The 26,277-nt window shown below is 43.1% G+C and overlaps 2 protein-coding genes across 30 annotated transcripts in view; one reads left to right on the forward strand and one right to left on the reverse strand.

Annotated features, from left to right (window-relative positions):
• RBPMS (RNA binding protein, mRNA processing factor) overlaps positions 1-4,422 on the forward strand; it is a 253,392-nt gene extending 248,970 nt beyond the window's left edge. For 15 of the 24 annotated variants that reach the window (XR_015156417.1, XR_015156416.1, XR_015156419.1 and 12 more), the window contains one exon: positions 2,946-3,169. The gene's annotated coding sequence lies outside the window, so the exon portion shown is untranslated. Of the gene's footprint in view, positions 1-2,945 lie in introns of all 24 variants that reach the window. The other 9 variants (XR_015156434.1, XR_015156435.1, XR_015156432.1 and 6 more) reach the window with 1 other exon arrangement.
• Positions 4,423-9,300: 4,878 nt separating this feature from the next.
• The window catches only part of GTF2E2 (general transcription factor IIE subunit 2), an 80,482-nt gene continuing 63,505 nt past the window's right edge, over positions 9,301-26,277 (reverse strand). For 3 of the 6 annotated variants that reach the window (XM_086380909.1, XM_086380904.1, XM_086380905.1), the window contains 2 exons: positions 11,046-11,161; positions 9,301-9,812 (listed from right to left, as the gene is read on the reverse strand). In XM_086380909.1, coding sequence (XP_086237035.1) covers positions 9,696-9,812; positions 11,046-11,161 — 233 coding nt within the window. In that variant the 3' untranslated portion in view covers positions 9,301-9,695. Of the gene's footprint in view, positions 9,813-11,045; positions 11,162-15,242; positions 16,255-26,277 lie in introns of those variants that run through there. The other 3 variants (XM_086380902.1, XM_086380903.1, XM_086380908.1) reach the window with 2 other exon arrangements.

The following is a 26,277-nucleotide window of genomic DNA, read 5'->3' on the forward strand; positions in this document are numbered from 1 at the left end:
GAGGCACTGAAAATCTGGGCGGGGGGGCAGTGGTGCTTTAGGAACTGTCCTCTGGCTGGCCAAAGCACAGTGAAGAATCAAGTGGAAACACCAAGGTGAGGCGAACCCAGATGGTAATGTTGGTGTCAGGGTGACAGAGTGACCCTAGAGTGCGGTGTACGTAAAGGCAAGGTGGTGAGTCTGAGTAGAGATGCGTGGCCTTTGTGGTCGTGGCAGAAACATCCAGCACAAGGTGAGTGGAACAGGGGGAGCTGACTGTGGAACCAGAAAGAGGCCAGAACGGGCACGGTGCACTTCCCGAAGGTGGCCTCAGCTCCCGAGAGGCAAGCAGGCCTAGACCAGCCAGGCTCTGCCTGCAGGGGCTAAAGCTGTGGGCCCACCAAGGAAGGGTCCTCCGCCTGCCTGCGCAGTCCCTGAAGGCCCCGGTCTTGGCTGCTGTCCAAGCCCATGTGCTGTCAAGGCCGACGGCCGTTGCAGGCCCCTCAGGTTCCCAGGGCCCCGGGCTACCCGCTGCTGTCCCCAGTGAGTTGTTCGGAAGTGGAAACTGCTGTTCCTTAGAATCGGTTTTTCTGCGATCCATGTCCGCAGCTTGGGTTGCTGGCGCAGGGCCAAGTTTGCAGTGACGCAGGACTTGTCATTCCAGGCCTGATGAGCCCGGAGTGTGGAGGAAACTGGTTCCCCTCCTCCGTGGACAGAGGTTGGGGCGGGGGCGCTCCTTTGGCAGACTGAGGGCCGAAGATCACTCATGGGGACATGAGGCCCGAAGCTCTAGAGTTCATTAGGGAACGGCAGCTACTACGTGACCCTCCATAACCCTGGTCCCAACCCCAGAGCTGCTGCTGACTGTTCACACCTGGACGTGACCGTGATTTCTACTGGGTAGAAAGATTCAGGGGGCAGAAGACACGTGGCTTCTTTTAAGAAGGGATCCTTCCAGATGAAATTGGTGTAGTGGTGTATTCTTGGTTATCAAAATTGTGTGGCTTTGGTACTTTGGTAGATATCTGTGATGTGTGAAAAAGCATGATAGCTGTATAATCTTAATCACGTGAAAGTGGACGCTTAATTGTGAAAATACAGACCTAGAAGGACACGTCAGCCAGCAAACTGCTTGTGAATATGGATGCCTTTTTTTGCTTCTTGTGTTTCTGATTTCCTATTATGCAAGTGTCAAACTTTGCCCACTTAGACTCCTCCATCATTGAGCGAGTTGCAGGGGGTGGGGAGGGTGGTGGTGGGGGTTAGGCACTGTGCTGGGCTCCGAGAGAAGCAAAGGAATTAGGTGGCGTCTTCCTTAAGGAGGGCACCTCCTCCTGCTGAACAAGTTCTGTGTTTCTGAGAAAGTGGAGGGAGGAGGTGGGGATCGCCGAGCTTAAGTTGGAAGCATTTCTCAACCCAAGCACTCACTCACTCTTATCCCAACAATCTAAGCACAACCGTACTTTACTGGGTTTATAATACTTTTCACACAAACAATGCAGAGAAAACAAAACACTTAATCCTCCAGTCCCCTTGATAAGTACAGGAATACAACAGCTGGCCTCCAGGGGCTGGCATCGAGTGAACAGGCAGGAACAGTTACTGACCGGAGGAGGACGGGGAGCTGAAGGACCGTCAGCAGGAGGAGGTGAAGGCAAGGTGCAGTTTCACTCAGGCCTGACGTTGGTGGCACCACAGATGCTGGTTCCTTGCTCATTCAATTCCGTTCTCTCGGGAAAAAACCATGCAGTGATGTCTGGGTATAGTTTCTCCTTACCACAGATGATACAGGGTAACACTGGACGGCACTCTGACTAGCCGCTGCAACCTTTGTGTTCCTGTCCTACGTTCCCATCCTGTGCCTCCTTGAAGAAATCCCCTTTTCACTTCCTGCGTACGGAAGCTCTTCAGTTGCTCTTCATCCTTCCCTGGCCTTCAATTCCATCTCTTGCTCCACACTCTGTTATCTTCACTCTTGTTTCCACCGCTAGCACGTGGCGCTTCAGAGAAGTGCCAGCTACTTGCTTCCACGCACCCTGGACTTGAGATGCACTGTGACTATCCTCTCTACTGTAAAGTACACAGACGCACAGCCACGTGGAGAGGATGCACGCACGTGACGGCTTACTGCAGACACATGACCTTACCTGATGGGACATCCCAACTGTCAAAAGTTCGAGTATAGGGGACTTAAACTGTATGTGAAATGACAGCCGCCTCCCATGTACAAACCCAAAATTCTAGTCCCTTTCCTACAGTCAGATTTATGCGAGTCTCACCTATTGGTAAGAAAAGAAGGGATTGGGTAGACGATAGTAAAATGAGTAAGAGGAGGACACTTACCAATGCAGCCTTGTTGCGTGCTTAGTCACTCAGTCGGGTCTGACTCTCTGCAACCCTCTGGACTGCAGCCTGCCAGGCTCCTCACGGATAGAGATTCTCCAGGCAAGAATACTGAAGTGGGTCGCCATTTCCTCCTCCAGGGGTCTTCCTGACCCAGGGATCCAACCCACATTTCTTATGTCTCCTGCACTGACAGGTGGGTTCTTTACAAGTGCTACCGAGGAAATTTGGACACAGAATTGAGACGTGTTTAAGAAACTCCTGGGACCAAGGTGGGGCTCTGGCAGAGGCAAAGTCTTGTTGATTGTCCAAAGGCCCTTTTTTCTGCCACAAAAAATGAGTGTTTCCTTGCAACTGCAGGGGAAAGAGAAAGATAAATAGAAATTAAGCACCCACTGTGAGGCCACCGACCCTCTAGTGCAGGGTCTTGCTGTGGAGAGGGTCAGTGAGTGTATTCTGTGTTTACACAGACGAGCACATGGACAACTCTGAAGGGGAGCAGCCAGGGGGTTCTCAGCCGGGACTTCTATCCACCGGTGCCTCCAAACAGCCCTGAGGCTCAGAGAAAGGATTGTACGCGGTTATGAGATCAGCTCCTCTTAAACACCTTCTTTCTGTTTCAGGCTTGAAAAACACCTCGCCCAGTTTTGAGCCCTTCAAGACTTTGCCACAGCCTCTATCACACATCTGTTTTTCTCGAAGAAAAAAATATATAATAAAAAATGTTTTACTCTTTTACACTGTATAATTGTAAGAAATAGTGTGTTATTTGTGAACGCATGGTCTGCCATTTCTGTACAGTTTGGAGATATTTTCAAATGAAACATAAAAGATGTCAACGATAAAACCAAGAGAGTGAGTATTTTTATACCAAACATTTTAAGTGTGACAGGATGGATGATCTTACACTGGGTTGGATCACACATTTTGTGCTCGACTTTTGAATGCTTGTAATTTAAAATATATATATATATATTTTTCCTCTAAAATAAGCTGCATGTTTGAGGCATGGTTTAAAATATTATCAGAATTTCCAGGATCATATGGTGAATGTATAGAAATCTGTTTACCTGGCCTGGGCCCCTGAGTAACGCGGTGACAGGTTAGAACTGCTGGTGCGGTACTTGAGGTTTGCTTCCAAGTCTGGTAGGACGTACTGCAAGATAACCAGAGCCTCCGGGAGCTTCCAGTGTGATGGCGGATTCCCGGCTGGGCAAAGCAGCCTGTGCTTGGTGCAGATTCCTCATTGAGGTGCACCTGTAACATGCCCGCAGCTCCAGAGGTGACTATACAAACTGTCAAGTTCTGGGTCTTGCCTTTTTCTTCTAACAGCAGGCTCCTGCGTGAGCCCCGCTGATGCACAACACCCTCAGTGGACGTGCTGAGTCTAAAGGGGAAGCCTCCGCTTGGGAGCCCAGCCCTGCCGACGTGGCCGCAGCGGGCCCAGCGATTTGCAGAACATCAGTTGAACTGAGCTGGTGTTCCTGAGTCTTGGCGGCACCAGGCCAGACGAACCATTTAAAAACCTGACCTTGAATCCTGCTGTACTCGCTGGGACAGTGACACATTGGCCTGGGGGAAGATGCGTGAGCGATGAGGAGAGGTCAGCTTGCTTCAAGACCCCCTCCACACCCGGGTCAGTCCTGTGTGGGAAACTGGCACTTCCAGGGTCACCTCACACACTCCCCACTGTGGAAGAGCAGCTGTGTGTAAACATACATGGACCTACAGATTTTTAACTGCTGACATATTAAACATGACCACAAGCTCTCTTATTGATCTGCTCACAGTGCGCTGAAGATTTTGATGTTCTAATGATTATATGGCTGGTGTTCGGTTTTTAGTTTCATTATTTTCTATTAGAAATCAAGGTGTCAAGATGCTTTTAAAGGTCATCACAAAACAAACGAGAGCCAAGGGTGAGAGGCTCTTACACTTAGGAGAAATGCTTGAGGGGTGTCCCCGGTGTACCCAAGCGCTACTGAGGCCTCCAGCACCACCTGGTTCGTGGTGACAGTTCTAGACTCTTGCTTTTATCAACTGTTTAAAGGTACTTTTCTATTGTCATTTTTAAAAATAAAGTGCTAATTCCAGCTGTCACACCACTGCTTGGCAAATTCCTTCTTGCAAGACCAACCAAGTACATCTGATACTGCAATCCAGGAAGTGGCAGATTTTGTTCCCATTTTCAGGTCTGGATGGAGCAACCAAGGGAGGGATGGGAGAGCCTATGCAAATGCTCTACTGTGGGTGCCTGGTGCTCCGCAGGGACCCCACAGGCGGTTCACGGGGGAGACACATACCTCTCTCTCGATGTCTTTTCACTGCACTCAGCAGACTGCACATCCACCTCAGCCTACAAAGACTCTGCAACCTACATTCGTGGTTTTCTACTGACTAACGTATTAGAGTAAGAAATACATTCTATTAAGTGGTAAGACAGGCATTGATAGCCAAGCAATAGAAATGCTCTACCTATGTAACACTCCCACCAAGTCCTCTGTCCCCAGAAGGGGGGTGGGAGGTCACAGTGCTCAATTCCAAGTGAGGGCAACAACCACTAACAGCTACTAGTCTTGCTGGGCACTGACATTCTAGGTTCTGTTGGATCACATACCTTCTGCAGAGGAGACCAGCCACCAAAAGTGGGTCCCAGCCACAGCCTGCCAGAACCCTGGAGCCAGGGCTGAAGGCAGACAATGACTGCACAGCTCTGCCGCCCTGCCCAGGCTCTGAAGCCCACAGCCATCAAGGCTCAGGGGTCGTAGCTCTGGGGCAGGCTCGATCACGCGGCTTCACCTTCAGCCCATCTGGGACTTTCCCACTCACTCCAAGGCACCAGGTTCAAGCCAGGAGGCACAGATCTGAGGGTGCCTCCTTGGAGGGGCTGAACACCATCATTGCTGTGTGCTTTTTCATAAAATGAGGGCCTGGTCACCATCACTGTGCAAGGGACAAGTGTGTAGAGAGTACCTGCCCGTCTAGTGTGAACTCCAGGCACAACCCACTGTCTGGTCGCTTGAACACCAGCTTCATTTCCTGTCACTCCACTGAGCAGAAACACAGTATATCTTCTGGAACTGGGAACTTGGGATAAGAAAAGGGCAGGTCTGTCTATTCCCTCTGCTTACACACATAATGTCCCAGTTTGTAGGATCCAGAAAAACAATAACTAGGCCATTTTTTGTTATCGAGTAAATCCTACCTTGGGGGTAAAGATCTGCCACTTCTGAACACAGGACTAATGCAGCTATAATATAAAACCACCATTTAGTACTGAAATTAAGAACTGTGCCTTCTAACAAAATTACAAAGTAAAGGAATCTGGAAAAGAACCTTAAAACTTGCAAAATGTGCATTATACTTACAGTGTAATCATATGTGTGCGCTTTAAATTCACTGGACCCACCACCTGAATATATGTCGCTGACCCACTTTCACAGAGAAAGCATGGCGGACGCCCCAACAATTCTTGGGGTCTGTGTCACAATGACATATAGGAATCAACTGATTCTCACTGTTTCAGGCAGGCGTGCTTAGCTCTAGGAGTGCGAGCTGACTCCCTACTGTCTCCCCATCCATCACTGGGACGTCCAACTGTTAGGGGACAAGCGTGTTCGAGTATCAGCACAGGGTCGCTCTCTTGCTCTTCAACTGGTCCCCCTGTTCTGTCACACCTGATGACATCAAACAATTGTCCAACATTCTGAGAAGGCAGAAGAGTATCTGCTACTAATGACATTATCTGTAACACTGGTCTTCACAATGCCTACACCACAACTCATGACTTGGATACTGAAAAAACCACATGCCATCAACCAACAGATAAGCCTCTCTAAGCAGGGAAACATTTACCTGCCACAGTGAAGCTCCGTCACCACTGCAAACCGTCCTGGGTGGCACTCAACTCCCCAAGACTGGCCTGGCTCTGTATGACCCCAAGCCCCAGAGGCCAATATGCTGTGAGAAACCTTGGCTTGTTTCCTCCTTTTTGTAGCTCTCCAGCGACCCACGGGTGCTGATTCACCCGGACTTCCATGGTACAAACCACACTTTCCTGCTTTGTGAGTGGAAAAGGGCCCTGTGCCCATGAACCATTACAACAGGCCCATAAATCAAGACCACAGGGAAGCCTGTTCCCCACTGCTCACATATACTGCTCATTTCAAGTTTAACTCTCTTGCCATGCTAATTAACAATAAACAGAAATTTAATTATGTTAGATGCTTAAATTCAACCCAAACTTGTCTTTGGAGTTAAAAGACACACCTACATGGAATAGGAAATAATGCTCAGGTTAAAATATTAGTATTTACCTGGACAAAAGAGTACTTTTTCCTTAAAACTAGGATGCAGAAAAGTTCAAAGCTTCTTGACACTCCCATGCAAGATAAAACCTGGTCTTGGAGTTTCTGGAGATGGGCCTGCCAAGGTCAGGCTGTGATTTACTCCATAAGGTAAGTTGGCCCTGAAGGTCTTTGGAGCCCTGCACAGTTCTGGGTGGTGGCAAGTCAGTGTGTTCTCACAGGGTCTTGAACCCACATGGTTTGAGTCACAGGAACATGCTGGCCCATCTCCAAATAAGGAGAGCTAGGTGAGCGTCCCAGGCCTGTTTCCAAAGGTCCATGGTAGTAGCCTTGCCACTTTGCCTGCAAGCACCAGCAGGTCTTTCCAGTGGAAGCCCCACTAAGAAGGGAAATGTGCTTTTGTTTCTTGAGCTATGGCCAGAAGGAAGGGCAACAGCATGATGTCAGGGCCTATTCCAGCTCTGCGCTTCCCAAGTGCTCACTCAACACCATGCTCACAGGGCAGGGACGGGGGTTCCAAGGTCCAGCTCACCTAAGAAGTGGTTTCCAAGAGGTCCTTTGATTCCAAGAGGTTCTCCCCCACAGAACACCCATTCTCTCGGGAAAAGCCCACAAAACACGCCCGGGGAAAGGGTGGACTGTTCTGCATGAAGCCCCAAGGGTGGCATCACGTGATGAAGGTCATCACGCTGTCTCCACACACAGCACCCCAGCCTTGCCACACAGCAGCAGTATGGACCTGGCTTGTTAAGGACAGTCACGAACACCTTAAACAAAAATCACCCGCCAATGAATCATTTTTCCAAGTAAAAGCAGCAGCTAGAAGGAAGAGGGGACATCAAATCTCATTTCCCATGCTTCAGAAAACCATTGTTAGCTGCTAAGAACTGGGGAATTTATAAATCCAAATACCCTATCCCCACACCCAAAATGTATTTTCTGCTGGTGACTTCAAACACCCCATCACAGAAGAACCCAGGGCTGTATGTCTGCAGTGCCCTTGCTACAAACCATGGACCGAGCAGGAACGGGAAGCAGCTGCCCTGCCTTCTCGCTCAGGCACGGCTTCACACGTATCAAGTGCTCCTCTGTCCCTCGAGTCCCACTATCATCTGACCACACTTACAGGATGTGACAGCAGCGGCCAAGTATTCATATTTTACACTTTGGGCTCAGAGACATTCCTTTTAGCCATCCCCTTAAAAGCCTCAGCTGACTGTGATGAATTATAGATCAAACACACTGAAGATGGTCTTAAACTCTTAATGCACCCAGACAAGCCCATTCCAACCTGCTTCTTCTAAACTGCCCACAGACCCAGCAGAAACAGGCAGAGGTGAGACCATGACTTTGACTTTAATTTGAATTTCTCGTGGAAATGTTCCTAGGTGCCCAGAATAACTGGTAAAGAACTTCTTTCTATTACAACCTTCAAACAACTGGGTTCCTATCAAAATTAGCCACAAAAACTATCTCCCTTTCCACATATCAAAACAGCCGGAAAACAACAAAATGGAAACAGTACCATGTCCTCCCCTATCAATAATTACCTTAAATGTAAATGGATTAAATTCTCCAATAAAAATATATAGACTTGTTGAATGGATTAAAAAAAAAAACAAGATCCTGCATGCCACAACTAAGATCCAGTGAAAAGTATTAAAAAAAAAGAAAAGATAACCTATGGAATCAAAAGGTTTGCAAACCATTTATCTTACAATGATAAGGGGGGTAATATGACCATAATACATAAAGAACTCATAAAACTCAGTAGCAAAAAACAACTCCACAAATAATCCAATTAAAGGATAGGCAAGGACCCAAACAGACCTGAATAGACATTCATCCAAATAAAATACACACATGACCAACAGGTACCTGAGAAGATGCTCAACACCATTCATCAGTGAGGCATCTCACTTTTACATCTTCTCATGATGTATTTTGGGGCTTGGGTATAAGAAACAGGGAAGGTGACACTCAAAATCAATCAGATAAATACAAAGGATAAAAATTAAAACAACAAAATGGCTCCTTGTCACGTGTACAGGGTAGTTACTGCTCTGGGTTATCATTATGCCTTTTTTGAGAACACCAAACCCTGTTCTTATAATCCACTAGTTTCAATTTGTGACATGAGGACCTTATCAACCAACCCAAAGGGCCACTACAAATTAAACAAGCACAGAGAAGCAAAATGGGTCATTTAGAGTAGAATGCTGGAATGATCACAGATCTCCCCAGAAGTCATGACGATTCTTCGGAGCCTACATATGTGGTAACAGCTCTCATGAGCTCAGTCAGTGAGAACCTCGGGGCCAGGCGCCACCAGGGCTGGGACACCACAACACAGACGTTCAGGTTGGCAAGTAGACTCAGTCCATCCCCGCTGTAAACAGCATGACAACACGACTTGGGACATCCAGGAGACTAAACAGTGATTTATCCTTTTAAAAGAAAGCCTTAAAAATCATGTCAAGTGTACCTTTACTGCTTCACTTGCCAACAAGAGGCACACCTTGGGTTCCACCTGTGAAATCCACACATTCAGTGACACAGCCCAGACCATGGGCTTCAACAACATTCCAGCCCAGCACCTGCAGGACTCAAAGACCACCTGCAACTGCCAAGAACGGAAAGAAGCAAACTAAAGTCACCGACGTCTTAGAGCTCCTTCTACAATGATTTTATTATAAATATGATCTTTTGGAATAAACAAATATTGCATTCAAGACTACCAGCAAACTTGTTCTAAAGTAATAAAAGGGGAAAATGGAACCAGGAGCCACTGAGAAGTAGCGATAAATAGCAAAGATGCCTGCACGCCATGCTGAGCGCCGTTCCCCCGAGAAGTGACAGGAGGTTCACAGGGGACATCACATTTCTCAGTAGCCCATTAAGGAAAACAAGCTTCGAGTCTGGTAATGTACCCTAGTTCTGTAAACTGAACTGCTCCTCTCCTCGGCCCTAGGTAGGAGAACAGGAAGATGATCAGTCTGCAGAGGCCAGCGTCAACACGGAAGATCTTGTACTTTGAAACCCTCTGCTCTCGGACCAAACTGTTTACTACTTGCCAGGAGCAATATCAGAGTAGTCCTTCAGCACCCCAGCCAAGTGCTCATTGTGAGTCTTAAACCGTCGCTTTTTCTGTGAGGCAGGCTTTTTCCTTCTTTGAATTGGGGCCTACAGGAAGGTAAAAACAGAAATGACAGCTACTCAGAGCAGTGATATGGGGAGGATTTACGAAAGATGCAGTAAAGAGATGCAGGGTAACCTGTTCTCTGTTCCTCAACCTACACACACACCCACCCACACACACACCCACACCCACCCACACACACACACACCCCCCACATCCCCAACCACAAACACCACCCAGCGGTTCCCATCACAGTGAAGCGTGTGCCTCCACCTGGAAAGGACGGGCTGGCACGACAGCTTACCACAACTACGCCAGGCACTAAATGGGTGAAGAGAGAAGCAGTACAGCTCTTTTGTTTTTCATCTCTTATCAGGTTTAAAAAATTTTATCCACCATTAATTACCCATAAAACAAAAACCTGAAGCAAATACAACAAAGTATAGAGACATAGCAAAACTGGGGAGTGAATGGGCACAGAAAGAGTTGTTACGTATTATTCTCTTTACTGTATCACATAATTAAAAAAAAAAAATCAACAAACTAAGCAATGATAGGAAACCATGAAGTGTTGCAATCACACTAATTCTTAGAGATCACTGGCAATAAATTTTCCCTTTGAAGGAGTCCTAAACTTCGCCGAATAAAACAGACGCACACACAAAAAAGTCACAAAGAAAACAAGCTACAAGGCAAGATGGTGGCCAGGGGCAGGAGGGTGTTAGTGAAATAGCCCTCATTCTGGCTCTGTCTCTGGACTGCAGAGAGCTGGTTAGCTGGCATGAGGCAATTCATAAATCTTCATCTGGCTACAAATCCTTCCAACTGAGTGGATCTGGGGTTATCAAGACAGTAAAATCTGGTTCCTAAAGGATCTGAGAGTCATCAAGGACAACTGAGTGTGATCAGCAATAAGGCAAAGTCAGGCACCAGCAAGAAGCGGGTCGGGGAATGAAGACCATGAAGGCCAGGGGGATGGAGCAGGCTCCCAGCAGAAACCAGGAGGACATCACAGGGATGCCGGAAGTCCACATGGCAGGCACCGCCAGGACGGGGGCGGGGCAACGGGAGAAGCACTCCCCTTACCCAGGGAGCGCCACCTGAGGGCAAGGAGTACACCAGATGGACCTGAAAACATCTGACCAAGGTCAGAGGGTTAGGACACGGAGAAAAAACTGGAAGGAAGAACCAGATACATGCTCTTCCGAGAGCTGCACAGGAAGCAGGCTAACAGTTCAAAGGGCACAGCATTACATTCTCTCCTAGAGACTACATACCACTTTCTTTGGTCCGGAGTCCTGCATGGAAGAAATACCCTGTCGCTTCAGATACTCTTCAATTTTCTCCTCGTCCATTGAATCCACGGTGACACTCCTCCACAGTTTCTGAAACTCTGCACCAACAGGAAGTAGTTACCATAAGTGAAAGTGAAGTCGCTCAGTCGTGTCCGACTCTTTGTGACCCCATGGACTGTAGCCTACCAGGCTCCTCCCTCCATGGGATTCTCCAGGCAAGAGTACTGGAGTGGGTTGCCATTGCCTTCTCCAGGGGATCTTCCCGACCCAGGGATCAAACCCAGGTCTCCCGCATTCCAGGCAGATGCTTTAACCTCTGGGCCACCAACAGATGTTTACAAACATCTTGGTGATCAAAATCAGGCTTCCACATTATCTCCTCTCATCTGCATTAGCACATCTGAGATTTCATTATAAAAATGAAGGAAGACAGGAACATTCAGATGCTGGACACTGAGCAGCAGAAGGGCCTGGGAACACGAGCTGCATCCCTAGGCCAGATCAGCACTGCTCTATTTTTAGAGTCTATAAATGAAGGGCCACGTGACTGAGGCCTCCCCGCTTTCCTGGGAAGAAAGGCAGTTGACACTCTCCTTTTATCCCCAAAATCAGTTCTCTCCGCTGAAACAGTTCAAATTCCTGCTCATCTCCCACGAGCCCAGTACATCCCACTTCCTTTCCTACAGAAGAAGAGAAACACAGGGAGATGAGGAACCAAAGTTTTATATGAGAGTGAGGAGTTAGCCTATTTGCAAAAGAGCCTTCTGAAATCTGAAATAAACTGGGGATGGGTGACTAAGAGGTCATGAAAGTGAAGGGAGGGAGGCTGAGGCAGAAACACTGCTTCTCTCATGCCCTGCAAAACAGGACAAAAACCTGCCTACACCTTGTTCTCAGAGTCCCTTGACGCCTTTGCCACATCACTATTTTTGCAAACAAAAGGGATCACAATTGGGACGTGTCCAGAATGAAACTCATGTGCATCTTAAATCCTAAAGACAGGCCCCTTTCCAAGTGGCACCAGTGGTAAAGGACCCGCCTGCAGATGCAGGAGAACAGTAAACTCAGGTTCAATCCCTGAGTCGGGAAGACCCCCTGGAGAAGGAAATGACAACCTACTCCAGCACTCTTGTCTAGGAAATCCCATGGACAGAGGAGCCTGACTGGCTACAGTCCATAGGGTCGCAAAGAGTTGGACACAACTGAGCATACACGTAACAAAGACAGACTCAGCCTGGTTTCACTTCAACATTAACTACTTGCCAACGCGCATCATCTACTTGCCAACGCACAAAAAGTTTATGACGGAAAATCCAAAGATGACTGTACTCTGAAAGACTAAAAAAAAAAGCAAAGTTCCCCGGGTGCTGAGGTGAGCCTTCTGCTCAGATCAGGACACACACACCCCCCATCCCCTCACCCCTGCCACAGGATCTGGAGGCCTAATCCAGGCAGCACCGTGCCAGCACAGCCCCACTGTCACTATCACCGCAGAGCCCTCAACCTTCAGGTAGACCGTGGGTACAGTCCATTCACAAGCTGTAAATAAAATCAGCACACAGTACCGCTGGACCAGACTGTTCTCTTTCCTGTCTCAACGACGCCCTAATAGCTGGGGTGCCAGTGATATTTAAGAAATCTGTCTTGAAAAAACTTTGGTTGTTGACAATGACCAAATGCAAAAATGACAGTCCACTACAAAGAATTCAACTTAGGCACACAAACTGTTTTGGGGTTTTTCCTGTTTGTTTTTTAAAACATTATTTGGTCACACGAGGTCTTGGTTGTGGCACTCGGGATCTTTAGTTGCAGCATGCACACCCTTAGCTGCAGCCGGTGGGGTCTAGTTCCCTGATCAGGGATAGAACCTGGGCCCCTGCATTAGGAGCGCAGAGTCTTAGCCACTGGAGCACCTGGGAAGTCCCCAATCTGAGCACAAAGTTATTTCAATACAAAACAAATCTAAATAAAAATATTCTGTATTTCTATAGATACATTAGGGACTCATTCTCTTATATGTTCCCTGAACTTCCATCTGCATAGATTTCAGAAACCACTTAACAGGGGGCAATTATTTGTTTGCATGACTTTCTCAGCCTCTTGAAGCTCCTTGGGAGGGGGATTCTATTTCATAAGTTTTCTGCTATGGTTGGCGCTGAACTTACTTATTAGCACATCCTCAACAATCTGACCACTGAAAGTATGAAATGCTATTGTCTGGGCATCAGAGAGCATCTGTTTTCCTTTTACATTTTTTAAACCTCAGTTGCATCATTAGTATACCCAATTCCAGTACGTGCTTTGACCCCGTTTTTCCTAATGTTAACACTATATAACCTTAACAAAACTATTTAAACTAATACAAACCTATTAACTAAGCCATAGACCTTATTCCCCCATCCAGCTTTAGCAGCAACATCCCCATCCCGGCCCAGGAGCCCACTGTGTCTAGCTGCTGTCTCCCTGCTCCAGGCTGTAAGTACACGCCCAGTCTCTCTGCTCATCTCTCAGGACCATGACACCTCAGAGGAGTTCCGATAGTTATTTTATAAAATGCCCCTCAATGTGGGGTTGTCTGATGTTTCCTCATGATTAAACTGAGGTTCTACCTTCTGGGCAAGAACATCACAGAGACGATACTGTGCCCTTTTCAGGGCCTGATAACATCAAGGGTCCATGATGTCCACATGTCTTTTTGCTGAAGCTATTAGACTGATCGCTGGTTAAGGTGGTGTCTCTCAGATTTTTCCACCATGGAGCTATTATTCGTCCCTCTGTAATTAATAAGCATCCCCTGGAGAGATCCACTAAGACTATGCAAACTTACTGCTTCTCTGCATACTTTAGCTCACTAATTTCAACAAGTGTTAATTGTGGATTTGCTTAAAGGCACGTTATTTTCATCATTCCTTTCATACATATGGATTAGAATTCCACTGTAAGGGAGGAGACTATTCTCGATCCAATCTATTTAATTAACTTAGTATGGATTTATGGATATTTATTTTACTTCACTTCAATGGATTATAATCCATTACTATCAGTTACTTTGCTCTTCAAATATCCTGGCTTTGGATATTGAGTCCCTCCAAATTGTTCCTGTGTCTTTTTGACTTGTCCCTTTTTTGTTACTTGTTTTGGGGTTTTTTTGAGCACTTGCTCAATTTCTGATACCAAAGCATGTTTCAAGCTCAGCTTGCATTTCCCCAAACTTGGAATCAAGGAGTCCTGACTCCTTTTACTGGAGAACAGTACTGTGAAACCAAGATCGAGGCAACCTGTTTTCTTTTTCTAGCAATCATTTTTCTTTTTTTGAAAACAGCAAATAATTACAGGACATCAAATTTAAAGACAAATGATTTGTTTCAGATTATTTCCAAGTATCATGAAAGTCAGTAAAGCTCTAAATTATATGGGTAAGTAAAATAGGAACTGTTTTAAAATCTGCTGTATTTTAACAGAAAAGAAGAAAACAGGCTAGAATTCAGAACTCAAATTTGACCCTTTCAATGGAAGGGAACCCTGTCCTACCTTGAAGCTAAGATTGAAAACTGTATTACAGAAAGTATGCCAGGAAGGAGAAAAAATAAGCAAATTCTTTAATAAGGTTTTGCTTAAATTCCCAAATAACTCTTTGGCTGCACCCAAAGCTTTCCTGTGACACACAAAAGCAGCAGAATAGAGTATGGAGCCACATGGCCTGTTTGTGGAACCCAAGGAACCCATCTGTCTATGTCCTCAGATGGTAAAGAATCTGCCTGCAACGCAGGAGACCTGGGTTCGATCCTTTGGTCAGGAAGAGCCCCTGGAGAAAGAAATGGCAACCCACTCCAGTATTCTTGCTTGGAGATTCCATGAACAGAGGAGCCTGGTGGGCTACAGTCCATGGAATCACAAAGGGTCAGATATGACTGTGCGACTAATGTACACACACACACACACACACACGAGGGAGGTTACTTAACCTCTCTGCCTCAGTTTTCTGATTTGTAAAACTGGGATAATATATATTTCACAGAGTTGTGGCAATTAAATGGGTTTATATAAAGCACTGAGTTTAATGCCCACAAAGGAAAAAGCACTATCTATATCTCTGTTACCATTATCATCTGACGCTGATCATTTATTTCTGAGTGCTAATGCCTTTAAGGAAAGAACGACACATCTGAACTCTACCCATGTTGTTGGACATGTCAGCTCTTTGTTCCTTTTTATTTCAAAGTTGTATTCCACTGTAAGGATGTACCACACTTGGGAGCGACGAAGGGACAAGTTAAAGGGCACTTGAGTTTCCAGATTTTGGAGGAAATGAATAAAATTGATATGCACATGGATTTTGAGCAAACCTGGGTAAAAACCTGAATAGGATGACTGGGTCATGCAATTACACATACCATAATGCAAATGCAAAAATAAAAACAACACTGGACACACATCTCACACTATATGCAAAAATTAATTCAAAATGATAAAAAAAATCTAAATGTTAAGAGCTAAAACCGTAACTCCCTAAAGAAAAAACAGGAGTAAATCTTTGTGTTGTTGGATAAGGAAATGGTTTTTTAGATATGACATCAAAAACACAAACAACAAAAGACAAATAAAATGTTATCTCATCAAAATAAAAAACTTTTGTATCACAAAAGATACAAGATAGTAGAGAGACAATCCACAGAATGGAAGAAAATAATCACAAAGGATAAATTTTCTAAGAGACTTGTATCCAGAATAAAGAACTCTAAAATTCTGTAATTTAAACAAGTTTAAAACGGACAAAGAACTTAAACAGACATTTTCCAAAAGACAATACACAAGAATTGATGCTTTTGAACTGTGGTGTTGGAGAAGACTCTTGAGAGTCCCTTAGACTGCAAGGAGATCCAACCAGTCCATTCTGAAGGAGATCAGTCCTGGGTGTTCATTGGAAGGACTGATGCTAAAGCTGAAACTCCAATACTTCGGCCACCTCATGCGAAGAGCTGACTCATCGGAAAAGATCCTGATGCTGGGAAGGATTGGGGGCAGGAGGAGAAGGGGACAACAGAAGATGAGATGGCTGGATGGCATCACTGACTCGATGGACTTGAGTCTGAGTGAACTCCGGGAGTTGGTGATGGACAGGGAGGCCTGGCGTGCTGCAATTCATGAGGTCGCAGAGAGTCGGACACAACTGAATCACTTTGTTGTACACCTGAAACTAACACTGTAAATGAACTATACCCCAATAAAAAATTTAATATAATAAAAAATAATATATAAATGGCCATTGAGCACATGAAAAGATGAGCTTTAGAAAAATGCACATCAAAACCACAATAAAATTCCATTTCACTAAATGGTATCTTAAATAGCTAAACTCAGTGTTGGCAAGGATATGGAGAAACTGGAACCCTCGTGCACTGCCAATGGGAATGTAAAACGAGGCAGCCACTTTGCAAAACAGTATAGCAACTGCTCATAAGTTAGCCCTTGGAATTACCACATGTTCCAGCAATTCCACTTCTATACTTAAAGGAAAAATTATGGCCACACAAAAACTTGTACATGAATGTTCACAGTAGCACTGATCACAACAGCCATAAAGTAGAAACAACTCAAATGTCCATCAACTGGTGAATGCATGAATAAAGTGTTATATCCAAATGTAATGTTTTTTTTTTCTAGTGTTTTTTTTTGGTAATGTTCTTTTTAATGTAAGCATTTAATGCTCTATTTCACTTTAAGCACTGCTGCAGCCGCATCCCATGAATTTTGATACGTTGTGCTTTCACTTCCATTTAATTCAACATACTTTTTTTTTTTAACTTCCCCTGTGATTTCCTCCTTGAACCATGAGTTATTTAAATGTGTTATTTGATTTCCAAATATTTTGGAGAGTTTCCAAATATAGCTGATTTCCAGTTTGATTCCATTATGACCCAAGCACATCCTTTGTTTGCTTTCAATTCTTTTAAATTCATTTAAGGTTCTGCGATAAATACCATCTGTCTTGGTGAGTACTCCAAGTGCACTGGAAAACACATATACTCTATTGTCAGGGTCATCTTGTTTTATAATAAATGTCAATTAGGCAAGTTGGTTAATAGAGTTAAGATTTTATATACTAATTTTCCATCTATTTGTTCAGCGGCTGAGAGGAATGCTATGAACTTTAATCTCAATGATAGGTTTGTCTATTTCTCCTTTCACTTGTGTCTATTTTTAATTCATGTACTTTAAACATTTTTATGATTCTACTTTATTTCTATTATTTTTTCTTTATTGAGATAAGTGTAATTGACATAATACTGCATTAGTTTCAGATACATAATGATTTGAAATATATGTAGTGAGAAGATTACCACAGTAAGTTTAGTTAACATAATTTTTTTCCTGTGATGAGAACTTTCAAGATCTACTCTCTTAGCTTTCAAATGTACAACATGGTATTGTTAACTACAGTTACTTTTTAAAAAATGGTTTTAGTGGTTGTCCTAGGGTTTACAATACACACCTTCAGTTAACCAGAGACTGACTTCAATTAAATTGTCCCAGATCACATATGAAGATGTATAACAGCACGCTTCCTGACCTGTGGTGACCGTCAAAAACTTCATTTTTACATATGCTGTAAACATAAATTTCTCTCTTAATAGTCTGCTTTATAGTTAGCTATCTTTCAGAGTGATAAAAAAATTTTTAATAAGACAAACGTGCATTTTAAAATTGATTTTCAGCTTTAGCACATTTTCCTATACATATCCGAGTTTCTGTCTAGTATCATACCCCTTCTGCCCGAGGACTTCTGGCAATGCAAGTCTGATGTCAAGAAATTCTCTCAGTTTCTATGATACTGAGAGAATATTCCTCTGAGACAGGACTTCGCTTTTTAAAGATTACTTTTACTGCAGATGCAATTCTGGGTTGAAAACTTTTTTCCCTTTTAGCCCTTCAAACATGTCACAACACTGTGCTTTGGTTTGCGTAAGTCAAATGACAAGTGTGCGCTGGTTCTTCTTTCCTTTGTAATGAGCTTTTGCCTCTCCTTCAGGTATTTTCTCTTCACCATCAGTTGTCAGCATTTTGAATGTGATATGCCTAGATGTTTTTCTGTCATTTGTTTCTTTTGGGAGGGATTATCTTGCATCCTGTTCTCTGAGCTTCCTGGACTTTTGTTTTGGTGACTATCTTTAATTTGGGGGCAGGGGTATCCCTTGTAGTTCAGCTGATTAAGAATCCACCTGCAATGCAGGAGACTCCGGTACCATTCCTGGGCTGGGAAGATCTGCTGGAGAAGGGATAGGCTACACACTCCAGTATTCTTGGGCTTCCCTGGTGGCTCAACTGGTACAGAATCCACCCACAATGCGGGAGACCTGGGTTCAGTCCCTGGGTTGGGAATATCCCGTGGAGAAGGGAACTGGCTACCCACTCCAGTGTTCTGGCCTGGAGAAGGCCATGGACTGTATAGCCATGGAGTCGCAAAGAGTCAGACACAACTGAGTGAATTTCACTTTCATCTTTAATTCTAGAAAATACTTGGCCATTATTTCTTCTACCCCATTCTCTTTCTCTTATGAGATTTTAATTATACATTCAGGCCATTGATGTTATCTCACAGTTAATGTAGACTCTGCTGTATTTCTTCCCATTTGTCTCTGTGCATTTCAGTTTAATTTGTACTGGCCTATCTTGCAGTTTGGGTTCTCCCAGGGGCTCAGTGGTAAAGAACCCACCTGCAATGCATGAGCCGCAGGAAACATGAGTTCGATCCCTGTGTAGGAAATAGCAACCCACTCCAGTATTCTTGCCTGGAGGATTCCATGGACAGAGGAGCCTGGTGAGCTACAGTCCATGGGATCACAAAGAGTTGGACACAACTGAACATGCACACAGAAGCAGCATCTTGCAGGTTATAGATTCTTTCCTTGGTTATGCCAAGTTGACTGATGAGATTACAGAAGGCATTCTCTGTCTCTGTTACTGTGCTTTTCATTTCTAGAATTTATTTGATTTTCTTAAAATGTCTATCTCTCTGCTGAAATATCGTACCTGATCATGCATGTGCTCTGTTTCATATCAATCAGAGTTATTTTAAATTTCAAGTCTGACAGTTTCAATACCCGTGTCCTTAAAATTTGGTTCTATTAACTCTCTTCTCTCAAAAGCGCTTTGTTTTTCCTTGCTTCTTTTTATGCCTCACCTCATAATTTTTTAATAGGAGAATACCCTCTAGAGAACAGCTGAGACTGAGGTTAATAGTTTTGTGCCGGGATTTGGGCACGCCTTTCCCTCTGCTACCCCTTCAGCGTGTGGAGGGCGAGGCAGTCTATGATGAGAACATGAACTTGGTTTGAAATCTGTTACTGCTATGGTTACCCATAATGCACCACAGGCTCCAAATTCCTCCAGCCATACCCTGCATTCAGTGGAAAGACCGCTTTTCCAGAGGGTTTTGCCTCAGTGTCTGCTCAACCTGCTCTTTTAGGTCTTCCCTTAATGCTATAACCCTGGTTGGCCTGTCAGCCTCCACGCTCTTGCGACTCTCACAGAATTCCACTGCTACCTGTTTCTGCACACCTGTCAGCCTGGAGTGGGAGTTCTGATATTCTAATTAAGCCTCGGCCTCAGACAAGCCCTGCGTCCCATGTTACATAAACGGGGTCTCCTCAGTGTTCCTGCCTTGACCTCTGTCAAATTTTAGGTCCAGCACATATCTCGGCCTTTCCCTCGAGTGGATGTTCACTCCCAAGTGTCTGCAGCCTCAAGGGTTCTACAGTCTCTTGCTAGCCTACACTAAGCCTTTAGCAGTTCAGTAAACATTTTAAAACTGAATCCTTCTTACCAGTATTCATGTTCTCAGTATTCATGTCCCAGGTGTACAAGTGTTTGTAGCCCATCTTTTCTTGGTGTCTGTCTTTCCTTCAATTTCAGGTTAGGTGGCTGCCCTGCACCTCAGCTCTCTGATGGAGTCAGAAGTTGCTGAATCATGTCCAACTCTCTGCAACCCCATTGACCATACAGTCCATGGAATTTTCCAGGCCAGGATACTGGAGTGGGTAGCCTTTCCCTTCTCCAGGGGAGCTTCCCAACCCAGGGATCAAACCCAGCTCTCCTGCATTGCAGGCGCATCCTTTACCAGCTGAGCCACAAGGGAAGCCCAAGAATATTGGAGTAGGTAGCCTGTCCCTTCTCCAGGGGAACTTCATGACCCAGGAATCGAACCAGGGTCTCCTGCATTGCAGGCAGATTCTTTACCAACTGAGCTATCAGGGAAGCCCCCTGATGGAGTCAAGAAAACTATAAATTTGTAGCTGTCTAGGGTTTGTTGTTGTTCCAAGAGTGGGAACAGTGCTTCCTCCATTCTAAGTGAAAGCTGCAAGCCCCAGCTATCTCCTTTTTAGCCAAACTTGAAGAACAATGTGACTACCACGACTAGGTCTGATCACAACAGGGATATATGAGAAAAAACAGCTTCAAACTTCCACGTCAGCAATAAAAACATCTAATTCCAAGAAAGCACACAAAATCGTTTTAAAATGTATGTCATAACTGGGATTTTACGTGCCAACTTTACCATAGCTGAAGGAATTCTGTAACACACACACGAACAGTTCTGATATTTTAAATGTGACTTGCTAAATTCTAACTATCAACATATACAAACTGCACTCACTTATTTAGAATAGGTAACACATGACAGAACTGTATAACAGCTATACTGTGGACTTCTCTGTATAAAAAAAAGGATAAAAAATACATATAATAAAAACACTTTTCACCCAGCATTAAATTTCATTCAGTTCACTTTTTACCAAGCCTGTGTTTGCCAGGATTTGCAAAATTTCAGCTTCTTGAAGACAAACTACTTTGACTTTGTACCTGACATGTACAGAGCTTATACACTTCAGGGCACTCATGACACGACGACAGAGACACTATGACAGTAACGGTCGGGAAGCCAATCTGTGTTAATGTACCACCAAAAAGAATATACAGTGCTACATACACATTTTTCAAAGTACAACAGAATTGAAAGTACATTAAAACAAAATGTAACTACTTCCTTTTACTAAAAGAAACATCACTTGAGCTATATTCAGAGGAAAACACCTGAATAAAAACTCTTCAATGTGTTTGTTTCAATAAGACATTTCTACTTTAATCCTTGGCGTTCCTTAGCTCAGTGCTATTGCAGTATTTAAATAATACATCTACTATGTAAATGTATTACAGTTGCATAAATATTTAAAATGAACACTGGAAGGCAGGGCCTAAAATAGAGACAGAATCTCACAGGATTCCAAATTTAATTACTTTTTAATGTATGTAGGGACAGAAAATGCTCAGATTTTCTGTCATAGGTACAAAAAATAAAATAAAATAAACTGGTATAAATTTTATTAAAATCATTTCAAGAAAAGAAAAATTAAAATCAAGATAATCTTTATGTTCTGTGAGTCTGGCAAAGTCAACTAAAAACATCCAGTATTGGTGAAGGTAAAGAAATGGAAACCTCTGCGTAAAAACTGGTCCCCCAAAATAGGTTGGGCAATAGGCAGGCTACTGAAATTTTTTCAAGTATGCCTTATCTTTTGTCCCATCAATTATACTTTAAGAAAACAACATAACTAGGCAAATATATTTATGTACAAGGATTGAGCATTATTTATAAAGCTTATAATAATAGCACATAGCAAAAAATTAAATTTCTCTCTGTGGAGCATCAGAAGAAGTGTTTTAAAGTGTAGTCATACCTGGAATACCATATAGCTATTAGAAAATGAACTAAGACAGCATCAGGGCCCCAGGGAGAGTGGCTGGCCACTGGGAGGAATCCTGGATTCTAAGGATAAAGTTGAAATTGCTGATGCTTCCAGGCAGAAAAGAACAATTTACTGGCAATCGGAAGGAACAACCAGATTGTCATCGGACTTCCTCCAAGGAACAACACCTAACATTACATCACTGCCACAGATCAGCAACTCCAACTAACTGCTAAACTGACTTGGTTTCTTTGCTGTGGAGATCCTACTTCAATTACTGGGTCAGGAAGATCCACTGGAAAAGGGATAGGCTACCCACTCCAGTATTTTTGGGCTTCCCTTGTGGCTCAGCTGGTAAAGAATCTGCCCGCAATGTAGAAACCTGGGTTGGGAAGATCCGTTGGAGAAGGGAAAGGCTACCCACTCCAGTATTCTGACCTGGAGAATTCCATGAACTATCTAGTCCATGGAGTCGCAAAAAGTCAGACACGATTGAGCGACTTTCACTCACTTCACTAACCAACTGCCAAGCCACAGATTCACTGAGTTAAGATTAAACCACCAAGTATTTTGGTACTACTTTATATTTTTAGTGCTGCTAATAGTAGCTAACCTGATGTTACTATTATTCTTACTATGTGCCAGGTTCCATTCCAAGCTCTAAGCATTTTGATTTATATTTACTCATTTAAACCTCATAAGGACCACACATGAACAGACACCACTACTCCTATTTTATACTGGATTGGCTGAAAAGATCATTCAAGTTTTTCCATAGCATCTTGCAGAAAACCCAAACTTTCTGACCAACCCAACAGATAAGAAATCTCAGACAGAGCATCTGTTCGCTAGTAAGGAGCAGAGCCAAGATTTACACCAACAGATCAATTACTCAGCCCACCCTCTTGACCTCTGAATTTATACTGCCGCTAAATGAGTAAGATTCTGACTTAAGGAAATAAGCACCTCTGTGAAATAAATCACATACCAAGGTTCAACTACTCTGGGTTCACTTATCTATTTAATGTTTTAAATTACCACACAACAGACTCTCTCGGTACTTATGCTGTATCTCATTTTTGGATATCTGCTTCTATCACAGAACGAATGGTGAGTCTTCAGTGTGACTGGAAAGCTTGCTCACTCAAGATGTCCTCTCTACAGCTAAGACTGCCACCTAGTGGGCTAACAACAAATAACCTCATTGGCACAAAACAAAACATTTTGAGAAATAAAATACAAAAGAAGAGACAGATGGACAGTGAGAAAGACAGATGTTAAAATATGCATCGCTTTTCAATAGATCTTCTCTGGAAACACATAATGTAAGTCAGTAAGAGAAAACCTCAGTTTTTAAAATTAAGTGATTTAGGCAACACCAACACTTTGAACTAATGGGCATCTTACCCCTGAGATTCCTGTGGTGGCTGTGACGCCCAGGGTCTCTACAGCACTGTATGAACACCAGTGACATGCTGTGTGGCATGTTGTACCATAATATGTGTACCCGTGTCATTCCTCCTCCTGCCTGGGCTCAAGGACAGAAATCTTATTCACTTTGTTACCTTTGCTATCACTGAATGTGCTGAAGAACACATGAAAAGAAGCTTGAAGACAACATATTGTAGCATTTCTGTTTTATAAATGTAAACTATACCTTTAATATAATTCTCAACCTGGGCAATTCCACTCTCCAGGGAACCGCTGGTAATGTCTGGATACATTTTTGGGACTCACACTGTGGGGGAAAGTCTGCTACTGGCACTGAGAGCAGCCTGGGATGCTGCTAATCATCCCACAATGCACAGTGACAGCCGTGACCCCCAAAAAAGTATCCAGCTCCAAATGTCAACACTGCCAAGGTTGAAAAATCCTGCTTCCTCCCAACCATCTTTAGTAAAAAGTATACAGATTAATGATAAATATAAATTTATAATAAACTGATACCACCACTAATAACTAATAAAAGATGATACCACTCTAATGGCAAAAAGCAAAGAAGAACTAAAGAGCTTCTTAACGAGGGTGAAAGAAGAGTGTGAAAAAGTCAGCTTAAAACTCAATGTTAAAAAAACTAAGACCATGGCATCCTGATCATGGCACACTTCATGGCAAATAGAAGGGGAAAAGGTGGAAGCAGTGACAGATTTCCTCTTCTTGAGCTCTAAAAATCACTCCAGATGGTGACTGCAGCCATGAAATTAGAAGACTATTGCTTCTTGGCAGCAAAGCTATGACAAACAAAAGGTATGACCGTGTGTTAAAAAGCAAAGACATCTCTTTGCCGACAAAGGTCTGCATAGTCAAGGCCTACAGTTTTTCCAGTAGTCATGTACAGAAGTGAGAGTTGGAGAGTAAAGAAAGCAGAGCGTCGAAGAATTGATGCTTTCAAACTGTGGTGCTGGAGAAGACTCTTGAGAGTCCCTTGGACAGCAAGATCAAACCACTCAATCTTAAGGGAAAGCATCCTTGAATACTCTTTGGAAGGACTGAGCTGAAGCTCCAATACTTTAAGCCACCTGATTCTAATAGCTGATTCATTGGACAAGATCTTGATGCTGGAAAAGACTGAAGGCAGAAGGAGAAGGTGACAGAGGGTGAGACAGTTAGATGGCATCACCGATTCAACAGACATGAACTTGGACAAACTCAGAGATGGTGAGGGACAGGGAAGCCTGGTGTGCTGCAGTCCATGGGACTGCGAAGAGTTGGACACGACTTGGCGACTGAACAACAAAATAATAAACTGAGCTAGAACCCAACTCTGGTTTACATATATAAGGTATTTCTTACATTGGTTAAGTACACACTTGATTTTCTAGGAATATACGGTACATAATGTATATGAACATACTATGATTAACCTTTGTATATCACAGAAAAGCTATACTTAGTATGAATTTTTTTAGAACTTTACCAAGAATTTTTATCACTTCAGGAAAATACCAATTATGAATGGTATTTTCATAAATATATCACACATTTATTGAATCAAATAAATCATACATTAGTTCACTTGTAGTTATACATTCAGTGGTTAATTCTACATAATTCTACATAAAAATGTAAACAACTACTTCATTTATATTCTAGTCTGTATAAAAAACAGTCCACTGAACCTGATTAAATAATTAAAAATTTCTCCAGCGTTTGCTGTTTTCTACCTGATAGATCTCTCCCTGCACAACTGCATGCGTGGGCACCGTCCTAACACTTCACCAGGCTGGCTCCAGCTCATTCTTCATCTTTTTTCCCCACAGAGGTCTTTTCTGAGCTCCATCCTTCCTATTATTTTACTAGCTCAGCACGTACCTCATTGAATTCCTTCCTAGCATTTGATACTCTGCAATCACTTTTTATTTTGTGTGATATCATCTCTTTTCTGCTTTAGAATATAAGTAAGCTCCATGAAGGCTAAAACTATCTATGTTGTTCACCACTGTACCCGCTACATTAGCAAAATGACCAAAGAATGCAATAGGAAATCAGTATTTGTTGAAAAATGGATTCATGAATAAATGATAACAGACTGTAACAAAATTCTCATAATCTATCAACTAGAGAGTAAAAAGAGAATGAAGTTGATAAACTGATACCAAGAATAAGCAAACTACTTAAAGATGTAAGGAGAAATACTTCATATATGAATAACCAAAAATAAACTATACAATTTCCAAATAAATAATGGTGAGGATACATCAGATAACAAAATTGGTAAATACAAAATGACACTCACAACTGGTTCAGAAAGTTAAGACTAACTATATTCCGTCTACAAAGGAAGTACCTAAAACAAAAGAACACAGGTACAAAGTAAGTATTGATTTTGAATAAAAAGACAAATTACCAAGACTGATTCACAAGACAGAATACTTAAAGAAGGACATAATGAAAGAAGATTGTAACAATGTCTAAAAAAGTATGCTGGATACATTCAAAGGTGTATGCTTTCAAATAATCTTTAAGGAATCCAATATTCTCCTAAAGAAAGGTTAGAAGGAAAGGCAGCAAAGGGAGGAAAAACTCTTCTTCCCTTTTCTGAATCCAGCATTATTCCCATACCAAACCGTAAGAAAACAAACACGCAGAAGAAAGAAGCAAAAATCCTTAAATACATTAGTAAGAAAAGAACACACAAATACATAAACCAAACAAGTATTACTCTAGGACTAAAAGGATGGTTCAATACTGAGAAATCTAGTAATGTATTTCACCAATGGCAGTAAAAAATAATTTACTGTTAATCTTTCTAATAGCTTCATAAATTATATGTATTTCATTAATATAAAATACATACACATATCCCACTGTATAAGGGTTGTAAGAATATTTGCTGCAGCAACATTAAATGTTTGAAAATACATCTATCAATCAGACACATCTATAAAATGAAATACTAAATAGTCACACAGCATCAGAAAATACCTGCAGTACAGAGAAAATAAACTGGAAAATTTTTCAGAACTTGT

This window comes from Bos grunniens, chromosome 27, assembly GCF_055505025.1.
Source record: "Bos grunniens cultivar Pamir isolate PY7600 chromosome 27, Bosgru_T2T1.0, whole genome shotgun sequence".
NCBI lineage: Eukaryota > Metazoa > Chordata > Mammalia > Artiodactyla > Bovidae > Bos > Bos grunniens.